This window comes from Heteronotia binoei, unplaced genomic scaffold (genome assembly GCF_032191835.1).
Source record: "Heteronotia binoei isolate CCM8104 ecotype False Entrance Well unplaced genomic scaffold, APGP_CSIRO_Hbin_v1 ptg000890l, whole genome shotgun sequence".
NCBI lineage: Eukaryota > Metazoa > Chordata > Lepidosauria > Squamata > Gekkonidae > Heteronotia > Heteronotia binoei.
This window is the reverse complement of record NW_026800120.1, coordinates 20,715-48,048: the sequence shown is the minus strand read 5'-3', so window position 1 is coordinate 48,048 and position 27,334 is coordinate 20,715. Positions and strand designations below refer to the sequence as shown.

At 56.2% G+C, this 27,334-nt stretch overlaps 2 protein-coding genes across 2 annotated transcripts; one reads left to right on the top strand and one right to left on the bottom strand.

The window, feature by feature from the left end:
* Positions 1-6,616: 6,616 nt before the first annotated feature.
* CWF19L1 (CWF19 like cell cycle control factor 1) lies at positions 6,617-15,883 on the bottom strand. Its single transcript, XM_060263807.1, has 14 exons — positions 15,836-15,883; positions 15,650-15,734; positions 15,466-15,544; positions 15,056-15,157; positions 14,153-14,367; positions 13,122-13,240; positions 12,406-12,490; positions 11,972-12,115; positions 11,145-11,262; positions 10,190-10,269; positions 9,127-9,336; positions 8,019-8,138; positions 7,367-7,464; positions 6,617-7,064 (listed from the first exon to the last, which is right to left on the bottom strand). Exons 1-14 carry the CDS (start codon positions 15,868-15,870, stop codon positions 6,920-6,922), a joined length of 1,635 nt encoding a protein of 544 aa, XP_060119790.1. The 5' UTR covers positions 15,871-15,883; the 3' UTR covers positions 6,617-6,919.
* A 1,066-nt stretch (positions 15,884-16,949) lies between these two features.
* LOC132590875 (erlin-1-like) lies at positions 16,950-26,412 on the top strand. Its single transcript, XM_060263808.1, has 11 exons — positions 16,950-17,030; positions 17,249-17,330; positions 17,477-17,523; positions 18,867-18,928; positions 19,346-19,471; positions 20,519-20,592; positions 21,254-21,312; positions 22,342-22,433; positions 23,014-23,103; positions 24,880-24,959; positions 25,102-26,412. The coding sequence occupies exons 2-11, from the start codon at positions 17,295-17,297 to the stop codon at positions 25,288-25,290; spliced, it is 855 nt and encodes a 284-aa protein (XP_060119791.1). The 5' UTR covers positions 16,950-17,030; positions 17,249-17,294; the 3' UTR covers positions 25,291-26,412.
* The last annotated feature ends 922 nt before the right edge of the window (positions 26,413-27,334 follow it).

Below are 27,334 nucleotides of genomic sequence, written 5' to 3'. Positions count from 1 at the left end.
CCTGTGGTGCACACTGGGAGGAAGCCTCAGTGCTCTGTCCCCTCCCTGGGCGCTTAGAGCAAAGATGCATGCTGAAGGGAGGCACGGGAGGAGGCAGGGGCCCCTCCCATCCACAGCCCCTCCTGGGAGTGAGTCACCTCCTGGCTTCCCTGAGGGGGCGGTTCTGCTCCACTGGCCTCTCAGCGGTTGTCAGGGGATGATGCCACCCGGCTGATGCCCAAACCAACCCATCATGGAGCTTCCAAAGTCAAGAGCCTCCAGCGTGAGGCCTCTGTGGCTCCTGGTACTTTTTGGAGAACATTCTGGAGGGAATTCCTGGCCTGGTCACATATTCTTATGATGCCCTTATTGCAGGTGTATCCACTGAGAAATTGCAACACGGTTCGTGAGATGTGGCATTGTTGTGTGGATGCTGCTCCGCGTGTTAAGCGTGGGAAGTGTGCATCTGGTGTGCCTCAGACTGAATTCCTGGGCTGCCTTATTGATGCAGACGCCATTCAGCCTGCTGAGGCAAGGTTCAAGCCAACTGCGGTGTCCCAGTGCCACAGACTGAGCATTTGGGGGGGCTTTCCAGTTCTTATCATCCCTTCCTGCGGCTCAAGGCAACAGAAGCAGAACCCCCAAATTGCCTTCTGGAGGCAGGGCTTTGGGGGGTGCGAAGAGCTGGCGCTTTGGTCCATTGCAGTGAACACACGTGCCGCTTGCTTCCCCACATGGTCTTGGGGCTGTTCTGAGAAAGGGGCTTGCAGAGGCCCCTTCCGCATTCTGCTCTAGAACGAGGACTGAGCGAAGCACACTTTGATAAGGAAGCTCCTGCGCTCGGCTGACTGCCAGTTCCAAGAGCTCCGTCCTCAGCTGCTGTGGAAACAGAAAAGGCTCCCAGATCCCTGCTTCATCTGGAGGACAGATGGACACCAAGGACAGCCTCCAATGAACGACAACCTCGGTGCCCAGACAGGGTCAAGTGGGAGAGGGGCCGTCCTGCCACGACCCCAGCCCCTGACCTTCGTTCGGAGTCAACACCTGCACTTCCAACTGGGCCTGGCGTCAAAGGTGCAGATGCATCCACCACAGGAGTCTCTCCAGCCCACAGAGGGGCTGCCACATTCTGAGCCAGCCCAAGCTCCAGCTGGTCTTCACCTGAAGCACGCTACTTGCCTCCTCGGAAGGTGACCAGCACAGGGATTGCTGTGGCTACAGCCACTCAAAACACCTGCCATAAAGATGATGCTTTCTGAGTATAAATAAGCAAAAGGATAAGCCCTCTTGTGGATCAAAAACTGGCTGAGTAATAGGAAGCAGAGAGTGAGTATAAATGGGCAGTCTTTGCAGTGGAGGACGGTAAGCAGTGGGGTGCCGCAGGGCTCGGTACTGGGTCCCATGCTCTTTAACTTGTTCCTAAATGATTTGGAGTTGGGAGTGAGCAGTGAAGTAGCCAAGTTTGCGGATGACACTAAATTGTTCAGGGTGGTGAGAACCAGAGAGGATTGTGAGGGATCTGAAGGGATCTGTTGAGGCTGGGCGAGTGGGCGTCAACGTGGCAGATGAGGTTGGGGCCAAAAATCCTGAAGGGTTGGAAGGAACACTTTCCCTATGAAGAAAGATTAAAGCACTTGGAGCTCTTTAGCTTGGAGAAACGTCCACTGCGGGGTAACGTGATAGAGGTTTACAAGATTATGCATGGGATGGAGAAGGTAGAGAAAGAAATACTTTTCTTGCTTTCTCACCATACAAGAACTCATGGACACTCCATGAAATTGCTGAGCAGTCGGATTAGAATGGATAAAAGGAAGTCCTTCTTCACCCAAAGGGTGATTAACACATGGAATTCATTGCCACAGGAGGTGGTGGCGGCTGTTGCAAGCATAGCCAGCTTCAAGAGGGGATTGGATAAACACATGGAGCAGATGTCCATCAGTGGCTATTAGCCATAGTGTATTGTTGGAACTCTCTGTCTGGGGCAGTGATGCTCTGTCTTCTTGGTGCTTGGGGGGCGGGCACAGTGGGAGGGGTTCTAGTGCCCTGGCCCCACTGGTGGACCTCCTGATGGCACCTGGTTTTTTGGCCACTGTGTGACACAGAGTGTTGGACTGGATGGGCCATTGGCCTGATTCAACATGGCTTCTCATGTCTTTGTGTTCTTAACCTTCAAGGGCAGGGTGGAAGGTGCTGGAATGGATATCCCGGTTGCCAGACAATGTCAAATGCCCATCTCCTTGACCCCGAGGCTGGCAGAAGTCAGGAGAAGGCCACCGAGGGGGGGGGGGGGCAAAAGAGGAGACGGCCTCCACGAGGCCGGAGGGCTGCTCCGAAAGGGAGCACGCAGCAGCGGCCAAAGAGGGCGAAGGGACGGGTGCTGCAGCAGCCGCTGGCCCCGGGGCCCCGCTGCGAAGGAAGCCCGGATGGCGCGGGGGGAGGGGAGGGGAGGGGTGGAGGGCTCATCTCCACCAAGGGAGGCTCGGAGCCCCGCCTGTCTGGCCCCCGAGGCGAGGGCAGCGTTGGGCGGCTGCCCCAGGAGTCCCAGTTCGCCCGGCAGCAGGGTCGGTGCAGGGAAGGCAGAAGGCGCCACCTCCGCGCTCCTGCTCGCCGCAGCTCCCGAAGGTGCCCGCAGGGACTCCGCTGTGCCAGGCGGCGGGAGGGGCTCTCTCTGCGCCGAGGGAGGGAGGGAGGGAGGGAGGGAGGAAGGAAGGAGGTCCCCCCCCGGGAGCCCCCCGGGCCAGGCGCCCCCCTACCTGCTCTCCGCCGCTCCGACCAGCAGCCCGCCCCGCCCCTCACCTCTCGCGGGGGCCCCCAAGGGCACTGCAGCCCGCCCTCGCCCCGCCCCTCGCCAGATGGCTCCTCCTCCTCCGCGGCAGGGGGCGGGGCACCACCAACCCCCCTCCCGTCCCTGGCCTGAGCGCGCCTCCGCTGCCCCCCCCCCCGCGCCTCCTTCCTTCTCGGCCGCGCAGGCTGGGGAAGGGTCCCAAAGGGTCGGCGGGCGGGGCGGAGGACCCCTCGACGGCTGTGGCGGGGCTCTGCCAGGTTTGCTGGGCATGGGAATCAGAGGGGCTGAGACCCCCCTCCCCCCGGAATCCCCTGGCATCCACCTGCTCCCGCGCATTCTCCTCCAGCCTGCAGCCGTCCGGGGAGCCGCCAGGGGGGGGGGCAGCCCAGGATGTGGCCCCTGAAGGGCACAGCCACAAGGACAGGAGGGAGGGAGCCAGCCGGGGCGGCGCTGGGCACTTTGCACCTGCGCGGAATGGCCTTTGGAGAGCCCTTGAGTTGGCTGGCCTGCGTGGCTCCCCTGTGAGACTGAAGATGGAGGGAGGGGAGAGGGCGACAAAGGGAAGGGCTGCAGCTAGAATCACACCGTTGGAAGCGACCGCCAGGGTCATCTAGTCCAACCCCCTGCACAATGCAGGAAACTCACAAACACCTACCCCAAATTCACAGGATCCCCATTGCTGTCAGGGGGCCATCCAGCCTCTGTTTTACAACCTCCAAGGAAGGAGAGCCCACCACCTCCCAAGGAGGAAACCTGTTCCATTGAGGAACCGCTCTAACAGTCATAGAATCCTAGAGTTGGAAGGGACCTCCAGGGTCATCTAGTCCAGCCCCCTGCACAATGCAGGAAACTCACAAACACCTACCCCAAATTCACAGGATCTGCATTGCTGTCCGATGGCCATTCCATCAGATTAGATCCATTCCAGTCCAGTTTCCACCTGGGCCATGGGACAGAGACAGTGTTGGTCACCCTCATGGATGATCTCTGGTGACATCTGGATCGAGGTGGTGTGGCAGTGTTGCTGTTGTTACACCTATCGGCGGTATGCTGATGACACCCAGCTCTATCTATTGATGAACGGCCGAACTGACGATGTCCCTGAGAATGTGGACCGGGCGTTGCAAGCCGTGGCAGATTGGCTCAGGCTGAGTGGGCTGAAATTGAACCCAGCGAAGACAGAGGTCCTTTGCCTAGGCTGTGGCGGGGGGGGGGGGGATCTCCCTGCCAGCTTTTGACAGTGCGCCACTGGTCCCAGTGCACAGGGTCAGGAGCTTGGCAGTGCTACTGGAGTCTTCCCTGACAATGGAGGCCCAGATAGCAGCCACTGCTAAATCCACCTTTTTTCATCTTAGGCGAGCGAGGCAGTTGGCTCCCTTCCTGGAACGCGGCGACCTGGCAACAGTGATCCACGCAACAGTCACCTCGAGGTTAGACTACTGTAATGCTCTCTACATGGGGCTGCCCCTTTACCGAACTCGGAAACTGCAGCTAGTGCAGAATGCAGCAGCCAGACTGTTAGTGGGACTACCTCGGTGGGAACATGTATGGCTTAGGCTGCGGGAACTGCACTGGCTGCCAATTGCATACCGAGTCCGTTACAAGGTGCTGGTTATTACCTTTAAAGCCCTATGTGGAGAAACGCCATCTGAGTTAATGGTGGTGCTTGGTTGGGAGGGAACATGAAACTGCTAAGGCAGGCTTTGTGGCCTAGCCTTCCCTTCATTCCCTCCTCCCTTCCGGAGTTAAACCATCAACTCTAGGGGGAAAGCCTCCTAGAGGGGCAGGAAGTTCTTTTTTTTTTATTGGAGTGAGGCGGGAAAAGTCCAGTTCTCAGCTGGCCCTCAAGGAGAGAGGTTGTCAGTCTGTGGGCTCCTGACTGTGGGAGAGGCCTTCTCAGGAGGGAGAGGACCAGGAGGAGTGGACTCCAAGCAGTCAGACCGAGGAAGTTATCCACAAGGCAGGGCAAGTTTAGACCAGGGACGGGAGGATGCGTGTAAATCCACCTTTTATTTGTCCTTCTGGTTGCTGTTCGGGTGCTGTGCTAAACTGTTACATGCAACTGCTTTTGTTTTTTTTCATTTCTTTTTCTCTTCTAATTTAATATTTTTACTGTTTTGAATGCTGGCAGTCAAACTCTGTACCACATAGATCCCCAACCGCTTTAGACCACGCTTTATGAAGGGGGCCCCGGGGAAAGGGGGAAGGCCTGTGGTTGGATAAGGTGCCAGTCCTCCAGGGGTTCCCCGAAGAAGTGCTGTGGCCTCTGTGATACCCAAGTACAGGGTGGCAGAGGACCTTGAGGCCTGGCCTCAGAGCTGGAGAGGGGGATTGGGAGTCCTGTTCCTCTCAATCCGAACCCCTAGACTGAGCAGGTGGTGGCAGCGAGCCCAAGCGGCCGGAGGAGTAATAGTTCCCTCCAAAAAGGGGAACGGGGTCTGGTAGGCAAACCAGGGCCGTTCCGTCACACCCTATATGGCCGAGGACCTGTCTACCTTAGGGACCGTCTCTCTCCATATGTTCCCCAGAGAGCATTGAGATCTAGTTCACAAAATCTTCTGAAAATCCCTGGGCCAAAGGAGGCCAAGTTAAAAACAACCAGGGAGCAGGTCTTCTCGATAATGGCATCCCAATGGTGGAACCAGCTGCCAGAGGAGGGGCGGGCCCTGCGGGATCTTAACCAGTTCCGTAGGGCTTGCAAAACTGCCCTCTTCCAACTAGCCTTTTAAGATGAACCTGGAATTAACATCAAGCCATCTTTATATATACTGAGCTTGTAGCACCGTTAAGTTTTACTGGATTTTAGACTATTTATGTAATTAACTAATGTATGAATAGTTTTATATTGTTAATGTTTTGATTTTATTGTTGTTGTATCATGGTATGTACCATGTCCTGTAAGCTGCCCTGAGCCTGCCTCGGCGGGGAATAAATAAAGATTATTATTATTATTGATGAAAAACCTCCAAGGAAGGAGAGCCCACCACCTCCTGAGGAAGCCTGTTCCACTGAGGAACTGCTCTAACGGTCAGGAATCATAGAGCTGGAAGGGACCTTCCAGGGTCATCTAGTCCAGCGCCCTGCACAATGCAGGAAACCCACAAACACCTCCCCCCAAATTCACAGGATCTGCATTGCTGTCAGATGGCCATCTAGCCTCTGATGAAAAACCTCCAAGGAAGGAGAGCCCACCACCTCCCGAGGAGGAAGCCTGTTCCACTGAGGAGAGTTGGGAGGGGGAGGGAACTCCAGGGCCATCTAGTCTACCCCCTGCACAACACAGGAAAATCACAAATACGTCCCCCTAAGTCCACAGGATCCGCATTGCTGTCAGATGGAGTTTTACACCCCGCCTTTCAGTCTAGTAGCAGCTGCCTGTCTCCTTCCTGTCCTGTGAGGCAGGTGGGGCTGAGAGCCCTCTGAGAGGACTGTGCCTGGCCCAAGGTCACCCAGCTGGCTGCATGTGGGGAGTCAAACCCACTTCTATGGATTAGAGTTCCCTGCTCTTCACCATGACACAAACTGGCTCTTGTTAGCCGCTGAATTTCACTGCAAACGGCCAGCATGTGTGCTTGTTCTATTGTGGGGTCACAGATTTTAGGGAGGGGGGCAGACATTGTTCTATGGAGGAGGAGATTGGAGTTCTCCCCAAAGGAGTCACAATCTCCTTTCCCTTCTCCCGACCACAGACACCCTGTGAGGCAGGTGGGGCTGAGACAGCTCTGAGGAGTGGGGGATCAACCCTGGCTCTCCAGCTAGACCACCAATCTGGCTCCAAGACTGATCCAAGCAGCAGCCTCTGGGGGGACAGACCATCAGCTCAGCCAGCCAAGGAACGGGGAATGACCCAAGTGTTAAAAATCTTTTTATTTAAAATGAGAAAACAGTTTACAGCACACCAACGCTTCAAGTTCCATTCACGCCTATTTACACACACACTGCCCCTGGAATAGATTTCACAATAAATAAACCCAAGTAACATTTGAGATGCTCCAGACAAAGGCAAGGGGCAAAGGCAAGAAGCTTTGCTCTCCAGTCTGGCAAAGACTCCCTCCGAGGTCCCTCTCTCCCCTCTCCTGCCCCGGCTGCCAGGATTCCTGGCTAGAAAGAGCCAGCTCTCCCTCCCGCAGCTGAAAGAGCTCCTGGACGGGGCGCTCAGTCCTCTTGGGCGATGTCAAAGGGTGCAAAGGCCTGCCGGAAGGCTTGGGCAGCAGCGGCCTCCTCCTCTCTCCCCAGCTGGCAACTCCTCCAGTCCGCCCGGCCAGGCATCCCCAGGACAGCCTCGCTGGCCAGAACTTCCCTGCAGGCGGAAAAGGGGAAGAGGAGAAGCCGTAGCAACAGCTGACCTTCCGCTCATGAAGAGGCTCTCAGTCCTGCTCTCCACACACCCCACCCAAAACCCCCAGGGCAAGAGAGCCCTCCAGCATCCACCACCTCTGGACAGAAGGGAAAGGAAGGGAGGGCAGCCGCTCCGCTCCAGGTCTCCTCGCCCACAGCCATGGGCAGGCCAGGGGGCAAGCAGAGTCCCCCCTCCCCAGCAGCAGGCGACTTTGGGTCTGCTGCCCTCCGATGGCAGCTCTGGGGCCACTGCTGCAAACGCACCTGCCAAACTGCAGGGGGAAATGCTTCCCGATGCGGTGGAAGAGCTTCTCTCCGGTATCCAGCTCCACGTAGAAATAGGGGCTTCCGGGCTGCACGATCTGAAAGAGGGACGCGCACAAGGCCTGTGGGGGGGGGGATGCTCATCCATGGGGCTCCAGAGCTGGGAGCCTTGGGGTTGGGCAGCCACACAGGTTCATTCAGCTACTGCACTGAGACCGTACCCTGCTCCCAGGCGCCCCCCAAAGTGGCTGCCCCTCTTTCCCCCGTGTTGTCCCTGTGAGGTCTGAGAGTGTGCCTGGGATTGGACTCTGGACCTCCCACATCCCGGCCTGGCCTCTGCACCCGACTGGCTCTCGCTCGAGATGAACCACTCCTCAAGTGGGGGCTACCCCCCCATGCAGGTGGGATGGGGGGAGGAGGTGGTAACCTGCTCTTGCTCTATGGGAGCGGGTTGTTACCCAAGCAGTGGCGTCACCCGCTGCTGGGGCTGAGTCTCCTGGCTGTCTGGCCCCCTCACTGGCCGGAAGAGTTCTGCAGCAGACCCCGCAGGCAGCTCCACACAGGGCGAGTGGGAGACCCTCCCAGTGGCCCACCCTGCCTGCCGAGGGGGGCGGGGAGGGAGCAGGTGGCAGCGCCAGTCGTGGCTGCGTACTTGCTTGAGAGCGGAATGTTCCGGGATCTCCAGCAGCTCCAGCCGCTGCTCCTCGGCCTGGACGATGAAGGCCTCTTTGATGTCTTCTGTGGCGCAGCAGTCCTGAGGCACCGGAACCACCTGGAAGGGGACGTCCGCCACGTGGAGGGGGAGGAAGAGCAGGCTCTCAGTGGGGAGCGGGAATCCCACCCCCCAAGTGGCAGCAGCGGCAGCAACTCCCATCACAGGGGCCGGCAGGAACCCCTCAGCTCAGCTGCTCATCATGCCAGAGGGGCAGCCCCCTCTGCTCCAGGCTTAAACTTATGATGACAAACGCAGAAGGAAAGCCCTGCTGCTGCTTGCTGTCGGGAGGCGGGGGCCTGGGAGGCTGGGGGGTCTCTCAGCCAGCTCTCGGGCCTCCTCTCTCCTTGGCGCTCCTCTCTGTGGGGGCCTGACGCCACTCAGAAACCGTCTCCTCTGACTGGCCAAGGAGGGCCTCCCACAGTGCATCCATCAGCCCAGCTCCCATGGAAGGAAGCAACGGCTCAAATGAACTGGAAAACACAACCCGGGGGGGGGGGGGGGGACAGCTGGTTTTCCCACTGGGGAGCTGGTGCGCGTGTGTGTGCGGGGGGTGGGGTGTAGACAAAGAGAAATGTGGGATTGACACCTTTTAACAAGAAGATTAAATCCGGCCGATTTTCTCCCCAGGACAAATACATTTTTACAGTAAGAGCAGTTCAGCAGTGGAATCAGCCCCCTGGGGAGGTGGTGAGCTCCCCCCCCCCCCCCGGGCAGTCTTCAAGCAGAGGCTGGACAAGCACTTGGTGGGGATGCTCTAGCCAGGCCTGCCCAACCCCTGCGCCGTGGACTGTGGCCTCTTAGCAACCGGGCTGTGAGTTATAGAATGATTTCATTATATATTACAATGCAATAATAGAAATAAGTGCACAACTGTATCATCCCTAAACCATCATCCCCAAAACTTGTCTTCCACCAAACCAGTCCCCAGTGCCAAAAAGGTTGGGAACCCCGCCCCAGGCTGGCCCTGTGGTGGACTGGATGGCCTCTGGGATCCTTTGGAATCCCTTCCTCACATAACGGGGGCCACGCTTCCCTGCCGCCTCACCTGCAGCTGGAGGTGCTGACTCCTGTAATTCCTTTCAAACGCCACGTATCGTTTCCCTTTGCTCCTGAAAAACTTCTTCAGCGCTGACTTGTACAGCTCCATTTCTGCCACCACCTCTGACGCCAGCTCCACCATCGACTGGCAGTGCCCAACAGGCAGCACCAGGACGTGGTCAGGAGAGAGGCCCCCCTTGGCCAGGGCCAGGTAGCACTGGAATGAAAGATCAGACCCACGGGAAGGATGAGACCCGTCCCCCCCACCAGGAAAAAAATCTCACACACACACGCGCCCGCCCTCCCACCCAAAAGCCATGGCAACACCAGTAGCCCTCACTGTGCACTGACACCATCTAAGGAGATCCAGCAACAATACACTACCACGCTAAAGCAAAAACCCCCACCTACTCAAAAATACGGAACTCCTATATATCCATGTCTCAAACTTATTTGTGACCAAAATTACAATCCAACAATTTATAAATTAGCTGCCCTGAGCCCGCCCGCCTTGGTGGGGATGGCAGGGAATAAATCGAATTAAACATAAGCAAACATAAACATAAATACAGTTTCAAAGTGACTCAAATTCTAATCTCCATAGAAATGTAAAGAGTCCAAAGGCCAAACGTGGAAGGCCAAACGTGCTTGTAGTAGGAAGTGCTTGTGCTGCTCAGCTGTCCATTCTTCTGGCAGGTAAGGAGCTTACACTACACTACAAGCACTTCTCGCCTTGCAAGCCAGGACTGTTTACATTTCTATGGACATTAGAACATGAGTCACTTTAAAACTGTATTTATGAATGCCACAGGAGGTGGTGGCGGCCACAAGTATAGCCACCTTCAAGAAGGGTTTAGATAAAAATATGGAGCACAGGTCCATCAGTGGCTATTAGCCACAGTGTATGTGTGTATATAAAATTTTTTGCCACTGTGTGACACAGAGTGTTGGACTTGATGGGCCGTTGGCCTGATCCAACATGGCTTCTCTTATGTTCTTAATGGGGATGGGGCGATTTAATTAATAAATAATCATACTAAAAAGACACCCCTGTAGCAAGAGATACTTACGTGTGTCCCGATGCTCACCACCAAGTGCTTCTCTACCTCTGGGCTAGCAAGACAAAACCAGCAAGCGGCTGTTGGCAGGGCTTGAAAAGTGGAGGGGAAACAAAGCTCAGGTTAAATAGCAGCAGTCAACAAGGTGAGGCAGCAGAATCTACTTTCTTTCCCTGGCTTCCGGCAATTTTAGGCACTGGCTACATGCAACTACACAAGTCAAGGACTCTCTTCCTCAAATTACAGACACCTGCTGTACTCTGCCCAGCTGGAAACATTCAGCAGAGCCCTGCTGGCCAAGACATTTCCCCCGAGCAGGGCAGGGAACGACACTCGAAGCCCCTCGGCTTGCCCACTGCCAGAGGGAAACACCACCCAGATGGCAGCGGCTGACTCTCAAGCACGGAACACGGCTGGCTGCATGGAACGAGGCTTCACTCCTTGATGGAACACAGGGCTTACTAGACGACAGAACATCGGGCTTGTGGTCACTTCTCACTAGCAGAGCACCAGGCATCCTTGCAAGGTTATTTCATTCCCCTTGGCTCTCAGTAGGGTGTAAGAACCCTGACCTGGGGGATTGTCCAGCCCCTCAGACCTCAGAAGCAACACAGGGTGGGCCCTGGCTTGTGTATGGATGGGAGACCACCAAGAAATGCCAGGGGGGCTGTGACGCTGAGGCAGGCAATGGCAGCCCACCTCTGAAGGTCTCTTGCCCCGAAAGCCCCACAGGGGGCTGCCACAAGTCAGCTGCAATTAGAGGGCAAAAAACAGCAGCAGCAGCAAGAGAGCACCCCCCGCCCCCAAGACTGGCTGGAGGCTCACGCCAGTCTAGCCAAGCCACAACACCTGTAACAGCAAAGCCCCAGCTTCCACCTTGCCTAGGGAAATCCAGTCCACATCCCACGTCTGGCCAAGACCCAGCACCATCCGCATGTGCCCCCTCCACCTCCCCCCCCCCACTCACGGGGTCTGCAAGGGGGCCGCTTGGTCTGGGGCTGCTGCCTGGCTTGGCCTTCTGAATGCCGCTTCTTCCCTTTGGGCTTGCTGCTCAGATCAAAGAAGAACTGGTGTGCAGGTTCTTCCTGGGGAGGCAAAAAAGGACTCCTTTCTTCCTGTCATCTTAAGCAGATACAGAACACCAAGGATGGAAGGTTACTTCCAAGGGTATTTCAGATGGAGGCAACATCATGCTCATTTCACAACCACCCCCTTTTACAGATGAGGAAAAAACCGAAACTGCCTGTCTGAACAGGACAGAGCTCCGGCATGTTCTGCCTACAGGCTTCACTCCGGGCCTCTCTCTCTTTGTGAAGGATCTGGAAAACTGCCCCGGAGGAAGGGGGCAGAATCAGCAGTCTCAAGATACAGGAAACATCTACGCTGCTCCATTCGTATTTCCAAGCCATGCAAACGGGGAGTGCAGCCTAGTCAGTGTGAGCTAGCTCCAGCTCCCACATTTTTTGTCTTAGCTCAGGAATGATGGTCCCAGACCAAATTAATCTATGCAGTAGCCAAATCACTCGCTCACAACTTTAGTGCCAGTAGCTCATGAGGTAGAATTTCTGCTCAGAAGACTCCACAGCATTGGCGTGAAGACTTCCAGTGTTAACACAAAATGCCACTTCTCAGCTCTCCATGGAGTTCTGGAGGGAGGTGGCAGGAAGATGGAGGGGCTCAGAGGAGGGCAACAATCACCACTGAGAGCTCGCCTCAAGGGACCATAGGAAGGCAGCGAGCGCTTCCTCCAGATCAGCAGAGCCAGGCCATCTGATGCAGCACGCTTCTCCCTACCTCTGCTCCTGGCAGCTGCTGCTGGGTGCTGTGGTCCCATCCACCAGGCCCTCGGTACGGATTCTCAGTGACGTCCTGGGGCTGCTTGACTAGTTCTGCAGGATCCACAGACCTCATTGGAAGGATGTTGAAGGCATAGAGGTACTAGAGGGAAGGAGCAGAGACAGACACGGGATCAGAAGGCGACTAAAGCGTTGCATTTTGGTAATACTGGGGATGTAAATCTCAGCAGCTACTGTAACTTGCTAGGGCCAGAAGCAGAAAGAAATCTTCCACTGAATCAGCTCTCCAGGGTCTTGGGTGGGGGGGGGGGGTCTTTCTCATCACCCACTGGTTTGATCCTTTGAACAGGAGACTGAACCGGGGACCTTCTGCGCGCAAAGCAGAGGCTCTCCCACAGACCCACCCCCCAAATCTGGGTTCTGTGCCTTCACCTTTCTCTTATCCACATTGCCAACATTCGCCAGGGCTATGAACCTGCTCACGTGCTGTGCAGACTCCTGAAGAACTGCATGGTTTCTGCAAGGAACAGCAAAAGACACACACATAGTTCACTGGGAGGACTGCTGGGAGCCTCTGAGCACAAGGAACAAGGTCACGTGAAATACGAAGTCCGCAAACTTCCGGCTCTCCGGTGTGCTCTTTTGGCAACTCCTCTGCGACAGCTTCCATTGAGACCAGCCTCCCTCAAGCCAAAGGTCTGGTCGGACTCTTTCCAACAAAACCAACCATCCTCCAGGAAGCAGGATGCTAACCCACCCATCTGTGCAGCAGAGTAAGGCAGGACAGGTTTTGGGGTATAAAGAAGCAGAAGACTCATCTTGAGTCTTTTCTGACAAAGAACTGCAAGATTTTAACAGAAGACAACTTGCTTCAACATCCCCGTGGATCTCATTGCAATGGCTCTTCTCGTTTCCTCATCTGAACTTGCTCTCCCCCCACCCCCCTCCCCTGCAACGCCTTTCATTTAAGGAGCTTATGCTGAAAACTCTTTTGTTTACCACAGCAAGAGACGGAGAACTGGTACGTCCCACTGAAAACAGCTATCAAATGCACACACCATCAACTTACAGCAACTGAACTTCACAATACTTCCTGGAAGCCTATCAACTTAGAGTTCACTGTAAGTAACCTGCCCAATTCTATGTACCTGTAAGGAAGTCTTTCATAATAGATCTTCTGTAGGCCGCTGAAATGGTATCTTGGCTTTAGACTGGCAGCCAGCAGAGACACGAGCCCCGAACCACATTTCTTAGTGTCCACGTCACCCTGCTGTTCATGCACAAGTTAGGGGAAAATGCAAGGATGTGATATGTAAAGGGGATGAAAGAGGGTAAGCTGCCAGGATCCCACAGTGACTGCTTCTCAATGTAATGGGCGCACAGCCCTACCAACAGCAACCACTGAAAAGCTAACTGCTTAGCGATAGAGAAGAGATAGAAGTACTTTTCTCCCTTTCTCACAATACAAGAATTTGTGGGCACTCGAAATGAATGAGCAGGAGGCTTAGACCAGATAAAAGGAAGTATTTCTTCACCCAAAGAGTAATTAACATATGGAATTCTTTACTACAGGATGCAGTGACAGCTACAAGCACGGACAGCTTCAAGAGGAGACTGGATAAACATACGGAGCAGAGGTAAAGACACAAGGTAAAAATGGAACATTCTGTCTGGGGCAGTGATGCTCTGTCTTCTTCGTGCTTGCGGGACACAGTGGGAGGACTTCTGGAGTTCTGGTCCTGCTGGTGGATCTCCTGATGGCCTCTGGGTTTTGGCCACTGTGTGAGACGGACTGCGTGGGCCACTAGCCTGATCCAACCTGGCTTCTCTGATATTCTAAAGTTACTGACAGAGAGTAGGCATGTTGATCTGCAAGATTCAAGACCACAGGACCTTGGGAGAGCAACAAAAGTCAAAGGCTTCTACCCCAAAACCTTGCTCATTTCTAAGGCGCTGCTGAACTCGAATCCAGCTGTTAGCAAAGCACACAAGGCTTATTCTCACAAGGCAGATCAACAGACCCCAAGGCCAGTCACTTAAAGACAGGCAGGCTCCATGCCGCCAGCTACCCAGAAGCATCCCGCTGCAAAAATGACCAGCAGCTGGACAAGAGGCACCAAGGGCAACAAAATGGATAAGCCCAATTCCCTTCAGGTTCAGATCCAAATGGAATACTTACAGGACTGTTTCCAAATTTCTCCACAGCTCTGGGCCAACAGGAAGTCAGCAAGATGTCTACGCCTTTGAACTTCGGAGTAGACAGCAGCGAGGTTTTGAGGTCAGCCACATCCTTGGAGCTGAAACAGTGTGCTGGGGCTGGCTCCTGCAAGGACTCAACACCACTGAGGTATGCAATCTGAAGTCCAGAGGCTCCGCTGAAGACCCCTTTGCGCCCTTCATACAACACAGAATGTTAAGAGTTCATGCTAGAGCTTGAACTCAAGAACTCGTTGCGAATGATGCCGTCTCTCTCCACAGAGATGCAACATCTGCACACCCCAAAGGGCCTCTGACTCAGCTGCAGAGAGACACATAAAACAATCCAGCTGGATATCAGAGCCACTGGCAGGAGTTCCCCCAGAATGCTCTCACAGGGCAGCAGCTCACCAACTAGAATGGTCACAGGGGTCAAAGGACTCTTTGCCTTCAGCTTCCAGAAGATTCCTTGCACCCAGGAGAAACTAACTCAGGTTTGCTGGACTATGACCTGAGCCTACAGAATCCTACTCACCCACAGTGTCTACTCCAGTAAACTGTGGCTCAGCTGGAGCCGGTCCACTCCTCCAGTAACTCTAATGCTCCACCTAAGCCCCACCCCCGCTCCACATTCTTCAAAACATATAAAAGGACATTTCTGCAGGAGCTCTTTCCTTCCAACATTTATATACCGTCTTTCTTCCAAAAACGCTGAAGGCTACTTGCAAAAGGGAAGACTTTATCAATGCAAGCAATGGCACAGCAGCAAGATTTTCTCAGGAAACTGGAGTTTTCTCCAGGATGTGTCTATCAATATAACTTGGAAGCTTTGCAGCTGTATCGCCCATTACAATGGTAAAAACCAGCAAGAAGCTTCCAGAATTACCCAGATAAGTGATGTTCTCAGCTAGTTCACATCCACTGACATCTGGAAAATGACGAACAGTTTCTTCATTGTTGGCACCCAAGATATATGTCTGAACAGGGGCTGAAGGAAAGAAAGGCACAGGCTGAGCAAGTGGGATTTGATGAAGTGCAAAAAGTTCCCTCTGCTGTGGAAAAATGTATCCTCACAAGTGTGTGTGTATGTGTGGGGGGAAGGGTGGGAGAGAAATGAGCCAGGAAACCACCACCCCAGCCCCTCCATCCATACGTGGTGGGAGAGTTCCAGGCAGCTCGTCTAAAGCAAGAGGTTGGCAGTTACGGTTGATGTCCCAAGTGCTGAAGGCTGTTCTAAACCCCTGTTGATGCCTTCTAAACCTGCTGTTGATGCCTTCAAGGTGCTTCTTCCTGTACCTTTCTTGGCGCCTGTCCGGTAGTCCTCCCATTCCGCGTCTTGGGCAGAGCCGAAGAAGTTCCCAACGCACAAGAGCAACTGGAGGGACGGAGAAAGAGGGCCATGAAGCAGCACGAGGAGGAGGAGGAGGCGGCGGCCCTGGGGGTCCCTGCCCCCTCCCCTCCCCCCCTCCAATCCACTCACGTCGAAGGGGCCGGTCTTGCGCTGCGCGGCCTCCACCCGCCCGAAGAGGGAGTCCAGCCGCCCTTCCGCGTCGCCGCTCACCAGCCTGCCAGGGACACGCACAGCGGAGGGGGGGTGAGGGAGGGGGCGCCGCCGCCGCTCCCCCCTCCGGCCCCCCGCCCCCTCCCTCCTTCCCTCCCTCCTCACATCCTCAGGGGCCTCCCGCCGCCGGGCGCCGCCATCTTCCCGCCTCCTCCTCCTCAGAGTCACTTCCGCTTCCGGCCGCTTAGGTCCGTCCGCCGGAAGTGTCCCTTCCTCCTCCTTCCCCAGGCTGGAGGGCCGGCGTCGATGGGGGTCGCGGTGGGGGGCTTGGCGTGGGCGGTCGGAGGCGGTGCTGCTGAGCGCCGCCATCTTCCCGCCTCCTCCTCCTGAGGGTCACTTCCGCTTCCTTGGTCATCTTGCCGGAAGTGTCCGTCCCTCTCTCTTTTCTTCCCTTTCTTCCCCCGGCCGGCGGGCGGGCTGGCTGGCGTGGGCAGATGTCTGGGCGCGGGCCCGCTGGGCTCGAGGGCGGTGCTGCTGAGCGCCGCCATCTTCCCGCCTCCTCCTCCTGAGGGTCATTTCCGCTTCCGGTCCCTTGGTCCTCTCGCCGGAAGTGTCCGTCCCTCTCCTCTTTTCTCCCCTCCTTCCCCCGGCGGGCGCGGGCGGGAGAGGATGTCTGGGCGCGGGGGTGGGCGGGGGCGCCGCCATCTTCCCCCCGCCTCCTCCTCCGCTCGGGGGCGGGGCTGCGGGTCGCTTCCGGTCCCTTGGTCCTCTCGCCGGAAGTGCCTGTCCCTCCTTTTCTTCCCTTCCTTCCCCCGGTGGGCGGGGGAGGACGTCTGGGCGCGGGGAGGGCGTGGGCGGTGTGTGGGTGGGGCTCGGGGGCGGTGCTGCTGGGCGCCGCCATTTCCCCCCCCCCGCCTCCTGCTGTGCTCGGGGGCGGGGCTGCGGGTCGCTTCCGGTCCCTTGGTCCTCCTGCCGGAAGTGCCCGTCCCTCCTTTTCTTCCCTTCCTTCCCCCGGTGGGCGGGGGAGGATGTCGGGGCGCGGGGAGGGCGTGGGCGGGGCTCGGGGGCGGTGCTGGTGGTGCTGCTGGGCGCCGCCATTCCCCCCCCCGCCTCCTGCTCTGCTCGGGGGCGGGGCTGCGGGTCGCTTCCGGTCCCTTGGTCCTCCTGCCGGAAGTGTCCGTCCCTCCCTCCCTCCCTCTCCTCTTTTCTTCCCCGGCGGGCGGGGGAGGATGTCTGGGCGCGGGGGGGCGTGGGCGCTGGGCGTCGGGGGGTGGGTGGGGGGCTCGGGGGCGGTGCTGGTGGTGCTGCTGGGCGCCGCCCTCCACCAGGTCCCCGAGGGACACCTCGCCGTCTACTACAGGTGAGGGCGGCAGGGACCCCCCGCCTCCTCCTCCTTCCCGGCCATCCCAGAGGCGGGGTGAGGGGCTGCCTGGCTGCCTGCCCTGCTGGAGGCCCTCCCCGCCCGAGGCCGCCCCTCATCCCCCCTCCCCCTGGGGTCCCTGGCTGCTGGTTGGCGGCCTCGGGGTGGGGGGGGGGCGGGCCTGCCTGACTGCCTGTCTGTCTGTTCCTCTCCGGCAGGGGCGGGGCGCTGCTGCCGCGGCTGAGCGGGCCGGGCTACCGCCTGATGCTGCCCTTCGTCACCACCCAGCGAGCCGTGCAGGTGGGTCTTGGCGGGGGAGGGGAGGGGAGGGGAGGGGAGAGGCAGGCCCGGCCTGGCCCGGCCCGGGGCTCCCCTCCTCCGGCCTCCTGCTTGCTGCCCCAGGGCTGAGCAAACCTCGCGCTGACTTCCGCCCTCCTCCTTTGCAGACCACGCTGCAGACGGACGAGGTGAAGAACGTGCCTTGCGGGACCAGGTACCCGGGATGTGGGGGGAGGCCAGACAGGACTGCGGCCTGGGGGGGGGCGGTGTTGGGTTGGGCGGCCTTTCTCCTTTCTGTACTTCGCTGGGAAGCCACTGCTGGAAGGAAGTGCCGCACGTGCAGCCTCTGGCCCATTTCTCTGTTGTCGCCTGAGCAGCCCCTGCACTAACCCCGCTCTTTTGTGGGGCAGCAAGAGCTGCCTTTGCATATTCCCAGGGCTTCCTGCTCTCTAGGAAGAGCCAAAGGACCTTCCTTTTCGTTGGGCCTCCCGCCAGTGGTGCAAAGGCAGGAAACACTTGGGCCATTGAGCCCTCAACAGTGCTCTGGGGGCAGGGGTTCACTGTGGGTTTTGTAGCACATTTTCTGGAACCTCTAGGGACGAGGGAAGAATAGATATGTTCAAACAATGCATTACTTTAAAAAAAACCCAAAACCTTGGGGTTCTCTCGTTTTGAGTGCCGTTCTGTGTGTTCTGAGCCACAGGCTGACTCTCTGTTTGTGCTGACGGTCACACTGAGCTTCCTAGCAGGGCGCCCACACAGGTGTGTCGCTTGGAATGGCGGTTAAGTGTGTGGACTCTTATCTGGGAGACATGGGTTTGATTCCCCACTCCTCCACTTGCACCTGCTGGGATGGCCTTGGGTCAGCCAGAGCTCTCTTATCTGGGAGAACTGGGTTTGATTCCCCACTCCTCCACTTGCACCTGCTGGAATGGCCTTGGGTCAGCCAGAGCTCTCTTATCTGGGAGAACCGGGTTGGATTCCCCACTCCTCCACTTGCACCTGCTGGGATGGCCTTGGGTCAGCCAGAGCTCTCTTATCTGGGAGAACCGGGTTTGATTCCCCACTCCTCCACTTGCACCTGCTGGGATGGCCTTGGGTCAGCCATAGCTCTGCCACAGTTGTCCTTGAAAGAGCAGCTGCTGAGAGCCTTCTCAGTCCCACCCACCTCACAGAGTGTCTATTGTGGGGTGAGAAGATATAGGAGATTGTAAGCTGCTCTGAGACTCTGATTCAGAGAGAAGGGCGGGATAAAAATCTTTAATTCTTCTTTTTCCTGCTGGGCAGAACTTCTCCTTGTGACAGGGTTTGGGTGCTGCCCAGTTCCTCCTCCTTTGGGCTCCCCCACCTGTCTGTGGGCTCTGGCAGGCCACCCACTAGCGGAGCCGCTCCCTCAGAGGGGCTTCCCCTGTGTGAGGCTTAAGCCCTCCCCAAGCAGGAGAGTGGCTGCCAGGCAAACAACCTGAACCGACTTGGGGTTGATGGCGGTGTGCGTATGGGAGCGAATGAGAGCACATCATCTCTCCACTGCCACTGACGGGTGACATTGCCTCCTAGTGGCGGTGTTGTGATCTACATCGATCGGATTGAAGTGGTGAACATGTTGGCGCCACATGCAGGTACGGCCTCTTCAGAGCCCCTTAATTGAAACAGTTGCTCAATATTCCCTTTGAGCCCATGGTTATCTTGTAAAGGCTTCAGTGTAAATTTCTCTGGCTTCCATGGGCCCTGCTTCTGATTGCATGTAGAGGAGATGGGGCTTGGGCAGGTGAAGAGACTGCAGGAGAGCACAGGTTGCTCAGGGCACTGGCTTGCCCCTTAAAGCCTAGTCAGCTTCTTGCAGAAGTCTCCTAGAATCTGGCCTCTGTTGGTAACTTTTGGGGGTCATGGCCTGACCTCTCAGCTGCCCCTTGGAGGGGGGCTCTGCTCAGACTTCTTTCCTGGGCGAGATTGCCTGGGGCAAGGGGCCAGAACAAAGCGTGTTCTGCTTGGAGCATGTTCTGTTTCCCTGACCTTGTGGTCTCTCTCTACTCCAGTCTATGACATTGTAAGGAACTTCACTGCCGATTATGACAGGGCTCTCATCTTTAACAAGATCCACCATGAGCTCAACCAGTTTTGCAGTGGCCACACCCTCCAGGAAGTGTACATTGAACTTTTTGGTAAGCAGCAGCATCTTGACTGCGTCTTCTTTCTTGTAGTGAATGCTCATAGTGAGTTCAGCTGTTGGTGAACTCTGGTTGCATAAAAGTTTTCTTTTGTCTTTGACATCTAAGTAAAGCAGTTGCAGAAACATTGTTTATAGTCTTTTAAGAGAGATTAAGAGTTCCGTTTGGCTTTTTTATCTTGCACTAGGAAGGTTAATGGGCATGCTTCAGGATGAGTTTCCGGCTCAACATTAGGAAGAATTTCCTGACTGTTAGAGTGGTTCCTCAGTGGAACAGGCTTCCTCCTTGGATGGTGGTGGGTTCTCCTTCCTTGGAGGTTTTTCAACAGAGACTAGATGGCCATCTGACAGCATTGAAGATCCTGTGAATTTAGGGGGAGGTGTTTGTGAGTTTCCTGCATTGTGCAGGGGGTTGGACTAGATGACCCTGGAGGTCCCTTCCCACTCTAGGATTCTATGATTAACGCATAAATAACAAGGAACCAATATTTGATTTAGGACTAATCACCAAGAGTACGATAAGACTGATATTTTTTTTTATAAAAATGCATTGCTGTGACAAGCAAATCAGACTTTTCTCTATGGAACTCTCAGAAGATATTAGGTGTTATTTTTCTCTCTCTCTCTGTGTGCCTGACTTTGATTTGTAGGGAAAATTCCTCAAAAAAGTTTTCAGACAATAACCTGAAAGCTGGTTTGATTTACAGTTTTGAGGGGAGGGCGGATGTGCTGAACCACCGAATGAGGGCAGATGTGCTGTGTCCTTCCTTCTCCCTCCCTCCCTGGAGGGGGCAGGATCCTTCTTCACTTTTCCTGGCCAGTCTGACCCTGCTTGGATACTGTACTCCATTAGGATGGGTTGCATTTGTCAGCTGTCTTGGGTGTTCTTGTTATTCCAATAAAGGTTTTTGGAATTGAGTGTCCTTTTTGTACAGAAGAGCAGGACAGAAATAAATCAGGGTGCTGGAAATGGCTCTGGGCTGCCTGCACAGCTGGGTGACTGGGTAGTAACTCTGTTTTTCCTCCTGTCTGCTGCTCCTAGATCAGATAGATGACAACCTGAAGCTAGCACTGCAGCAGGACCTGAACGCCCTGGCTCCAGGGATCACCATCCAGGTGAGGCCGCTGCTCCCACACCTCTCTCCTGCCTTCTGTCTGGCAGGTGACAGCAAAGGGAGGGCTTCTTCTGGAGTTGCATCTGTGAATGTTCTTGAATGAGGCCTTGGGCAGGAGCTGAGAGCTCCACCCCTCGTACGTTCTGGTGGGTACCCAGCCAGCTCGTATTCTTTGCCTGCTGTAGGAGTTTGGCATGGATAAATGCTGGGTATCTGAGGGCAGTAGCCTAAAGGAAAGGGCGGTTTTAGCTATCTTAGCTTCAGAGCATTGCTTCTGCAAGGAGGCCAGACAGGCAGCATCCAAGAGTTCTTTCTTCTGTTGCTACTTGTGGCACAGAAATCTCGGGTGTGGCTGGGGGGAGGAGATGAGAGGGCTGAAATCAGCTCCTGTTATCAAGGAGCATCTTTGGGAGTGGGAGGGTGGGGAGGCAGCCTGGGAGATTTCTAGGAAGGGAGGTCAGTGCATGACAATCAGTGAGCTGCTGTTTAAGCAAAATTATTCTTTCTCAAAATGTATAACATACATTTTCTTTTGTCTACTACAGAATTTGGGGGTGGGGGTGGTTCTTTGTCAACAGAGTGAATAGCCCATGGCTGGGAAGAAGAGCCCCCCACCCACACAAGGGTGCAACTGGTTGAGTGGTCTGTCTTTTTCCATGCAGGCTGTGCGGGTGACAAAGCCCAAAATCCCTGAAGTCATCCGGAGAAATTTTGAACTTGTGTAAGTATTTCTTGCTGGAGTGTGTCTCCCTCAGGGCCTGGGGCCTGCAATGGGGTGCTCCTTGTAGGGCTGGGCCACTTGCCAGGGTCACTGAATAGTCTTCTCTGGTGCCCTTAAAGGCCACGTGAAACTACATCTTGTGCAGGTGTTCGGCTGCTCCTGGAGCCCTGAAAATGTGGGATTGTGGGTGCTTCTTGCAACTGCTGAATGAGCAGTGAGAAGTTGTAGCCTGACCACAGCAGCTTCCTTGGTCCTCCCAGAGGGCCTGGAGCCAGAGACAGGCACAGACTTCCCACAGGCTTTCCCGTAAGGTTCCCCCCCCCCCAAGGGCTCCTGGGGCGCTGGTCAGAAAGCAGTCAGGTGATCAAAAAGACAGGTGGTCTTTGGAGTCAGCTGGGTGAAAGGAAAGGAGGCCGAGGTGAGGGATGCATGGGCAGCTCTTGCAAGGGAGAGGGGAGGGAAGCAAACAGAGGGAGCAGCGTGGCAGGGTCAGTATGAGGACCAGTCCTATTCAGAAGAGGAGGAGCTGGTTTTGTACATCCAGAGGAGTGGCTTGCAATCTCCTTCCCTTCCTCTCCCGCAGTAGACGTCCTGTGAGGCGGGTGGGGCTGAGAGGTCACCCAGCTGGCAGCATGCAGAGGAGGAGTGGGGGATCAAACCTGCTGGTTCTCCAGATTAGAGGCCACTGCTCTGAACCGCTGCACCACAAGACAGCAGAACTGGAGCTCATCCGGCAGTTGTGGCATTTGCCACAAGGGGCCTCCTGAGGACATGGGAAGCTCAAGGGGACAATTTCACTGGAATGAAACCTGCGCAAAGTGCAGGCCGGAGACAGCCGGTAGCCTTGCAGTAAACGGCAGCAGGGATGGTTGTCTCCCCACCCCAACCCCAGGCACCACCTCTGCTGCTACTGGCGGGCAAAGGGGGATGGGCTGCTCTGGCCCAGTGGGGCTGGAGCCCTGGGATTAGGCCAGTGGGTTGGGGTTGGGGGCAGGAAGCTGGAGAAATGTCTTCTGTTTTGCTCTGCAGGGAAACGGAAAAGACCAAACTCTTGATAGCTGCTGAGAAGCAGAAAGTAGTGGAGAAGGAGGCCGAGACGGAGAGGAGGAAGGCAATCATAGGTAAGTGGCCACCCTTCCGGGCAGACCCAGCCTGACTTCACTCTGGCGCTCTCTGAGCTGGATGTTCCCTGGCTGGGGCTGTTCAGATGCCCACAAAGAGGGAGGGAAGCAGCTGAGGCCAGGGGCTGATGAGGCTTCTTGCTGCGGCCTGCTGAGGGGGTGGGTGGGAGGGGCGGGATGCCTCTGTCTGGCCTTGCTGGGCCAGACTGACATGTCACCGGGGGGGGGGGTGTGTGTGTGTGCGCTTCTGAGGGCTCCAGAACTCTTCTTCGGACAGGAGGGGTGAAGAGGGATGTCCTTTTTCCCGTGGAGAATTTTTCTGCTGCACAGATGCCGATGCAGTCTGTTTATAGATGTCGGGGGGGGGGGGGGGGAGGGTGGTGTTGTGCTGCAAATCTGTCACGTCAGAGGGACACGTGGACAAACCCCAGTGCTTGGACATCACGTGGCATTGCTTGAATATTTGAATTTGAATTGCATAGCAGATCCCTGTGGGTTAGCTCTGCCCTGCCCCCGTGAGGGCTGCGGTTTCCCCAGCGGGCTGTGCAGTTGCTCAGGACAGGCTGCTGTCTAATTGCAGAAGCAGAGAAGGTGGCTCAGGTGGCCAAGATTCAGTATCAGCAGAAGGTCATGGAAACGTTGACAGGCAAGCGGATTTCTGAGCTTGAAGGTAAGTGACCCTCAGCTCTCCTCCTCGTCCCCAGGTGCCACTTCTGCGCAGGAAGGAGGATTTGCTGCTCAGCCTGCCAAGTGTTCTGTGTGCAGAGACGCCTCCACAGCCAGGCTAGGGCCCACCTCTTAAAAGGCATCTTGTGGCTGTGGGGGGTGGGGCCTCTGGGGGATCCTCTGTGAGCCACATGGGAGTGCCAGTTGAGGGGCAAATGGGCCCAGCAGGTGGGGATGTGCCCTCACCCTCCCTTTGAGAAGGGGTGGGAAGGAAGGCCAAGGAGCAGCAACTGGCACTGAGAAAGGAGGACTGCGAGGCAAGCAGGGGAGACGACAGGGGAGCGCTGGAAGTCTGTGCTTCTGCTGCATCTCTGGCCCTGAGAGCTGTGCCTTCTCGCTGCCCCTGTGGCAGGGCCGCTGGGTGGCCTCAGGTTCTTTCCGCAGCAGCATCTCCTGCTCTGTGGAATGGACAGAAGGCCACCTCACCTGGTTCTGAGGATACTCCAGAGCAGAAGAGAAATGGCCCTTGCACTGAAGCCCCTTGGAGGGTGAGGGGTAGAAGAGATGGGGCAGGAGGCTTTTTGAAAGCAATGACTGGAAAGCGAATACAGTTATCCAGAAGGATGACGCTGCACTTTGGCCAGGGAGTCATTGAGCCGGGAAGGTCTTGAGGTGATTTGCAGTGGCTGGAGTGGATTCTCTGGCCGTGCATCCGAGGGAGGGTCGTGGCTGAATGTGGGAGCAAGACCCGCTAAGGCCTGTCGAGGGGGCTGGTGGCAGATACTGCTTAAAGGCAGCTTCCAGTCGGGCAGCCCAAAGCGAACAGAAGAGAGGAAGGGGGCAGGGAAGGAAGCGCTGCCTTCCTTGATTGAGCTTGAGATGCCCAGGTGGATAGACTGGCCACGCAGGATCAAGAGTGCAGGGTGTGGTGGCTCTGGAAGCCTCGGGAGGAGAAAGCAGGTGAACCAGGAGAGAAGCCTTAGTGGGCCATTCAGCAAAGGGGCGGGGAGAGAAAGTGCTCCCCATCTCGCTGCTGCTGCTGCAGTGGATCCTCCTGGCCAGGCCTTGGCCTGCCTTCGTGGTCCAGCTCTTGGGCCCCACAGTGGCTGGAAGCTGCTTCCGCTGCAGCCTTTTTTGGATTATGAAGGCCTGGGGTTGGGAGTGGCCATGTCCCAGGCCTGCAGAGAGCACCTAGAACATGTGGTGGGAGGGGTGATGGAGGCTTGAGGCAACAAGGCCTCTACATGTGGCAGACTCCTCTAGCCCCCCATGGCCCCTCCAGAACTTGGCACAAGCCCCTCCCCCAGAAAGCTCTGCCCTTGCCTCCGCTGGCCACCAGATCAGAGCAGCTAGTGTGGGCTCTGCTTGCTGAATCTGCTTATTCATATGAAGCTGCCTTATACTGAATCAGACCCCCCTGGGTCCATCAAAGTCAGTCTTGTCTACTCAGACTGGCAGCGGCTCTCCAGGGTCTCAAGCTGAGGCTTTTCACACCTATTTGCCTGGACCCTTTTTAGTTGGAGATGCCAGTGGGGATGGAACCTGGGACCTTCTGCTTCCCAAGCAGATGCTGTACCACTGAGCCACCGTCCCTCCCCTTTCATTCAGGTTTTGTTTGGCCTGAAGAGTAGCCAGGTCAGTGGATTCCCGGATGGTGTCATGCTGAGGCCATGGCTGGGAGCTCAAGGGCACTGTACTTACCCCTCCCCCAACGATTCCCAGCCGCCTGGACTGCTCTGTTGTAGACTTGTCTAGCAGTGCCTTCATGTTGTTCTCTTAGATGCTGCTTTTCTAGCAAGAGAGAAGGCCAAAGCAGATGCCAAGTACTACACTGCTAAACAAGCAGCCATTTCCAACAAGGTGAGCTGCATCCATCTCTTGCATCCTGCAGTCCAGGAGAGGAAGGAGTGGGGAGGCACAGAGAGCTCTCCTTTTGGGGGCCCTGGGAGCTTGCTCTCTGGGGTCCTTCAGAAGCCTCTTCTCTTGTCCTCTCTCTCGGCAGGTGAAACTCACACCAGCCTACCTGGAACTGGTCAAATACCAGGCCATTGCAACCAATACCAAGCTGTATTTTGGAAACAGCCTGCCCGCCAGCTTGTTCCTGGGTTCTTGTGCCTTCAACTGCGTGGCTGCAAGCACTGCTGGGGAAACCCGGCTCATCTCAAAAGTGCGGGGGGGCAGCACCCTTTGATGGGGCAACAGAGACCCGGCCCTTGCACTGTGCGGCCTCAGCGGCCTGAACTCAAAATGTGTCCAGTGCCTGGATCTTCGTCCTCAAACCTGCCTTATCCGAAATGTCGTTGTGATCATAGAGAAGACAAGTGCTTTCTGTGGCATCTGCCCACTGGGGGTCTTGGGTCTACCTCCTGGACTGTTCCACTCACACGTGCATCTATCGCCTGTGGGGCGGGCGGAGGAGGAGGGGTGTCTGCTGAAGCCACCCTGGGCAGAGCTTAGCTCTGGCCTTTGTGGGGAGATGGCATTGCTCACATGAAAGAACCAGCTCTGAAGGCCTGAGAACAAATACGGTGCTGGAGTTGCAAGGACCCGAAGGTGGTCCACGTAGACTTCTTTCCAACAAGTCTTCCATGTGCATTTTAGCTGGCAGGCTGCCCCCTCACGTTTTGGAGTAAGATGCTGTTGGAAAGCTTCTTACATGTATAGGAAGCTGGAGGAGGAGCTGAGAGAGAGAGCACTGCTGGGAGGGGTTAGCACTGGGTGCTGAGTCCCCCAGCAAAAGTGGGGTCACATGCACAGCTGCAAGCATCACTGGCCTGCCCAGGCCTTTCCCCCTCCCCCGCCATGCTGGGTTTTGGCCGGGAGACACACTGAAGGCCAATGTTCTCTGCTGGTCAAAGCGGGGAGGGGGGCGCTTCCGTTGCCACTGCAGTGGGACACTTGTGTTATTTGCAATGCAGCTGTCAGCATGGGGTGCGCCATAGCACTCTGCCACCATCAGCAGGAGCAAGCGGCTGCACGGTGAGCTCATCCTTGCTGGGATGCCAAATTTCTCCTCTCTGAGATTCAGTTGTTCTTCAGACTGTGAAGTTGCAAATGCAGGGATTGTACAATGGAGTTCAAGTCGGGCTTTCTGTGGGGTGGGGCTCATGAGCTACGAAACAGGGAAAAAATGCCGGGTAAGAATTGCTGATTTATCTGGGAAAGGCTTTGCTTTGCTACTGGCACAGTGTTTGTAAATGACTGGAAATGTTTAATCTCTGATGGGGCTTTTTACCAGGTGGCTTATGTCAAATGTATATGCAATACTGAACTTTGGAATAATGGGAAAATAAAGCTATTTTTCATAACCTTCCTTATGGTATCTGCGAGGGAAGCTCCTTGCCGTCAGTACCTGGTGGGGAGGTTGTGTGTGAAGGAAGGGGGGGGGGGGAAGAGGCCGTTCCTTCCTGGGGAATTCTCTTTCACTGAAGGTTCTCTGAAAGCAGGCCAGTTGCCAGCTGTCACCCTGGGACCTCCTCAGAACACCTGCTTTTGGGCTTGTGTTTTCATTTCCAACCTGCAGGGACACAGCAGCTCCTTCATTTTACCTGAACAACAACCCCGGGAGGTAGGTGAGGCTGGGAGAGGAGGGTGACTGTTCGGAAGCCACTAGGGAGCTTCCATGGCATGCGTGGGATTCGCATTGGGGTCTCCCAGCTACTAGTCTGTCTCTCTCAACCACGACCCCACCCCGGCTCTCCCTGGATTAACCCGCTGAGGAGGAGGAGGAGAAATCCCTCGAGCACAGTACAAGGCCAGCAGCAGAGGTGGAAACCTGGTGGAAGGCCGCCTAGGGATGTGGTGGGCCTGCAGGCTGCCCTGTGCAGGAGAGAAATGCCCCAGAGAAAGAATGTACAAACCAACGCCCCCCATGTCTTTCTGGAAAGGGAAGGTTCAGCACAAGAGGCAGGAAAGGGAGGGCGGTTCGATTCAAGAATGCCAACAGCCTGCCCCACAAGCGGCCCTCGAAACGGCTGTGACTGGGGGGGCCCTTCAATCTCCCCCCCTCCCCCAGCCCAGGCCCTTCCTCTCTCCTGCTTGCCCCCCCTCCACGCACGACTCCCCTGCTGCCTGCCGTGATGGGTTGGGGAGGGCAGCGCTCTGCCTGGCAGCCACCCTGGCTCCTCCTCTCCGGCCAGCTCCGTGGGGGGGGGCCTCGCACCTGCCTGGCTGCGCTCCTCGCGCCCGCATTGGCCGCCGGCGGCGCCATCAAAGGCACGGCTTGTGGCGGGAAA

Excerpts from the sequence above, each read along its gene's own strand:
- LOC132590875 (XM_060263808.1), top strand. The coding sequence starts at position 17,295 with ATGCTGCCCTTCGTCACCACCCAGCGAGCCGTGCAG. Across the intron at positions 17,331-17,476 it reads CCACCCAGCGAGCCGTGCAG|ACCACGCTGCAGACGGACGA; the intron begins GTGGGTCTTGGC and ends CCTCCTTTGCAG. Across the intron at positions 19,472-20,518 it reads AGTGTACATTGAACTTTTTG|ATCAGATAGATGACAACCTG; the intron begins GTAAGCAGCAGC and ends TGCTGCTCCTAG.
- CWF19L1 (XM_060263807.1), bottom strand. The coding sequence starts at position 15,870 with ATGGCGGCGCCCGGCGGCGGGAGGCCCCTGAGGAT. Across the intron at positions 12,116-12,405 it reads GCAATGTGGATAAGAGAAAG|TACCTCTATGCCTTCAACAT; the intron begins GTGAAGGCACAG and ends CCTTCCCTCTAG. Across the intron at positions 10,270-11,144 it reads GCGGCCCCCTTGCAGACCCC|CCCTGCCAACAGCCGCTTGC; the intron begins GTGAGTGGGGGG and ends CCACTTTTCAAG.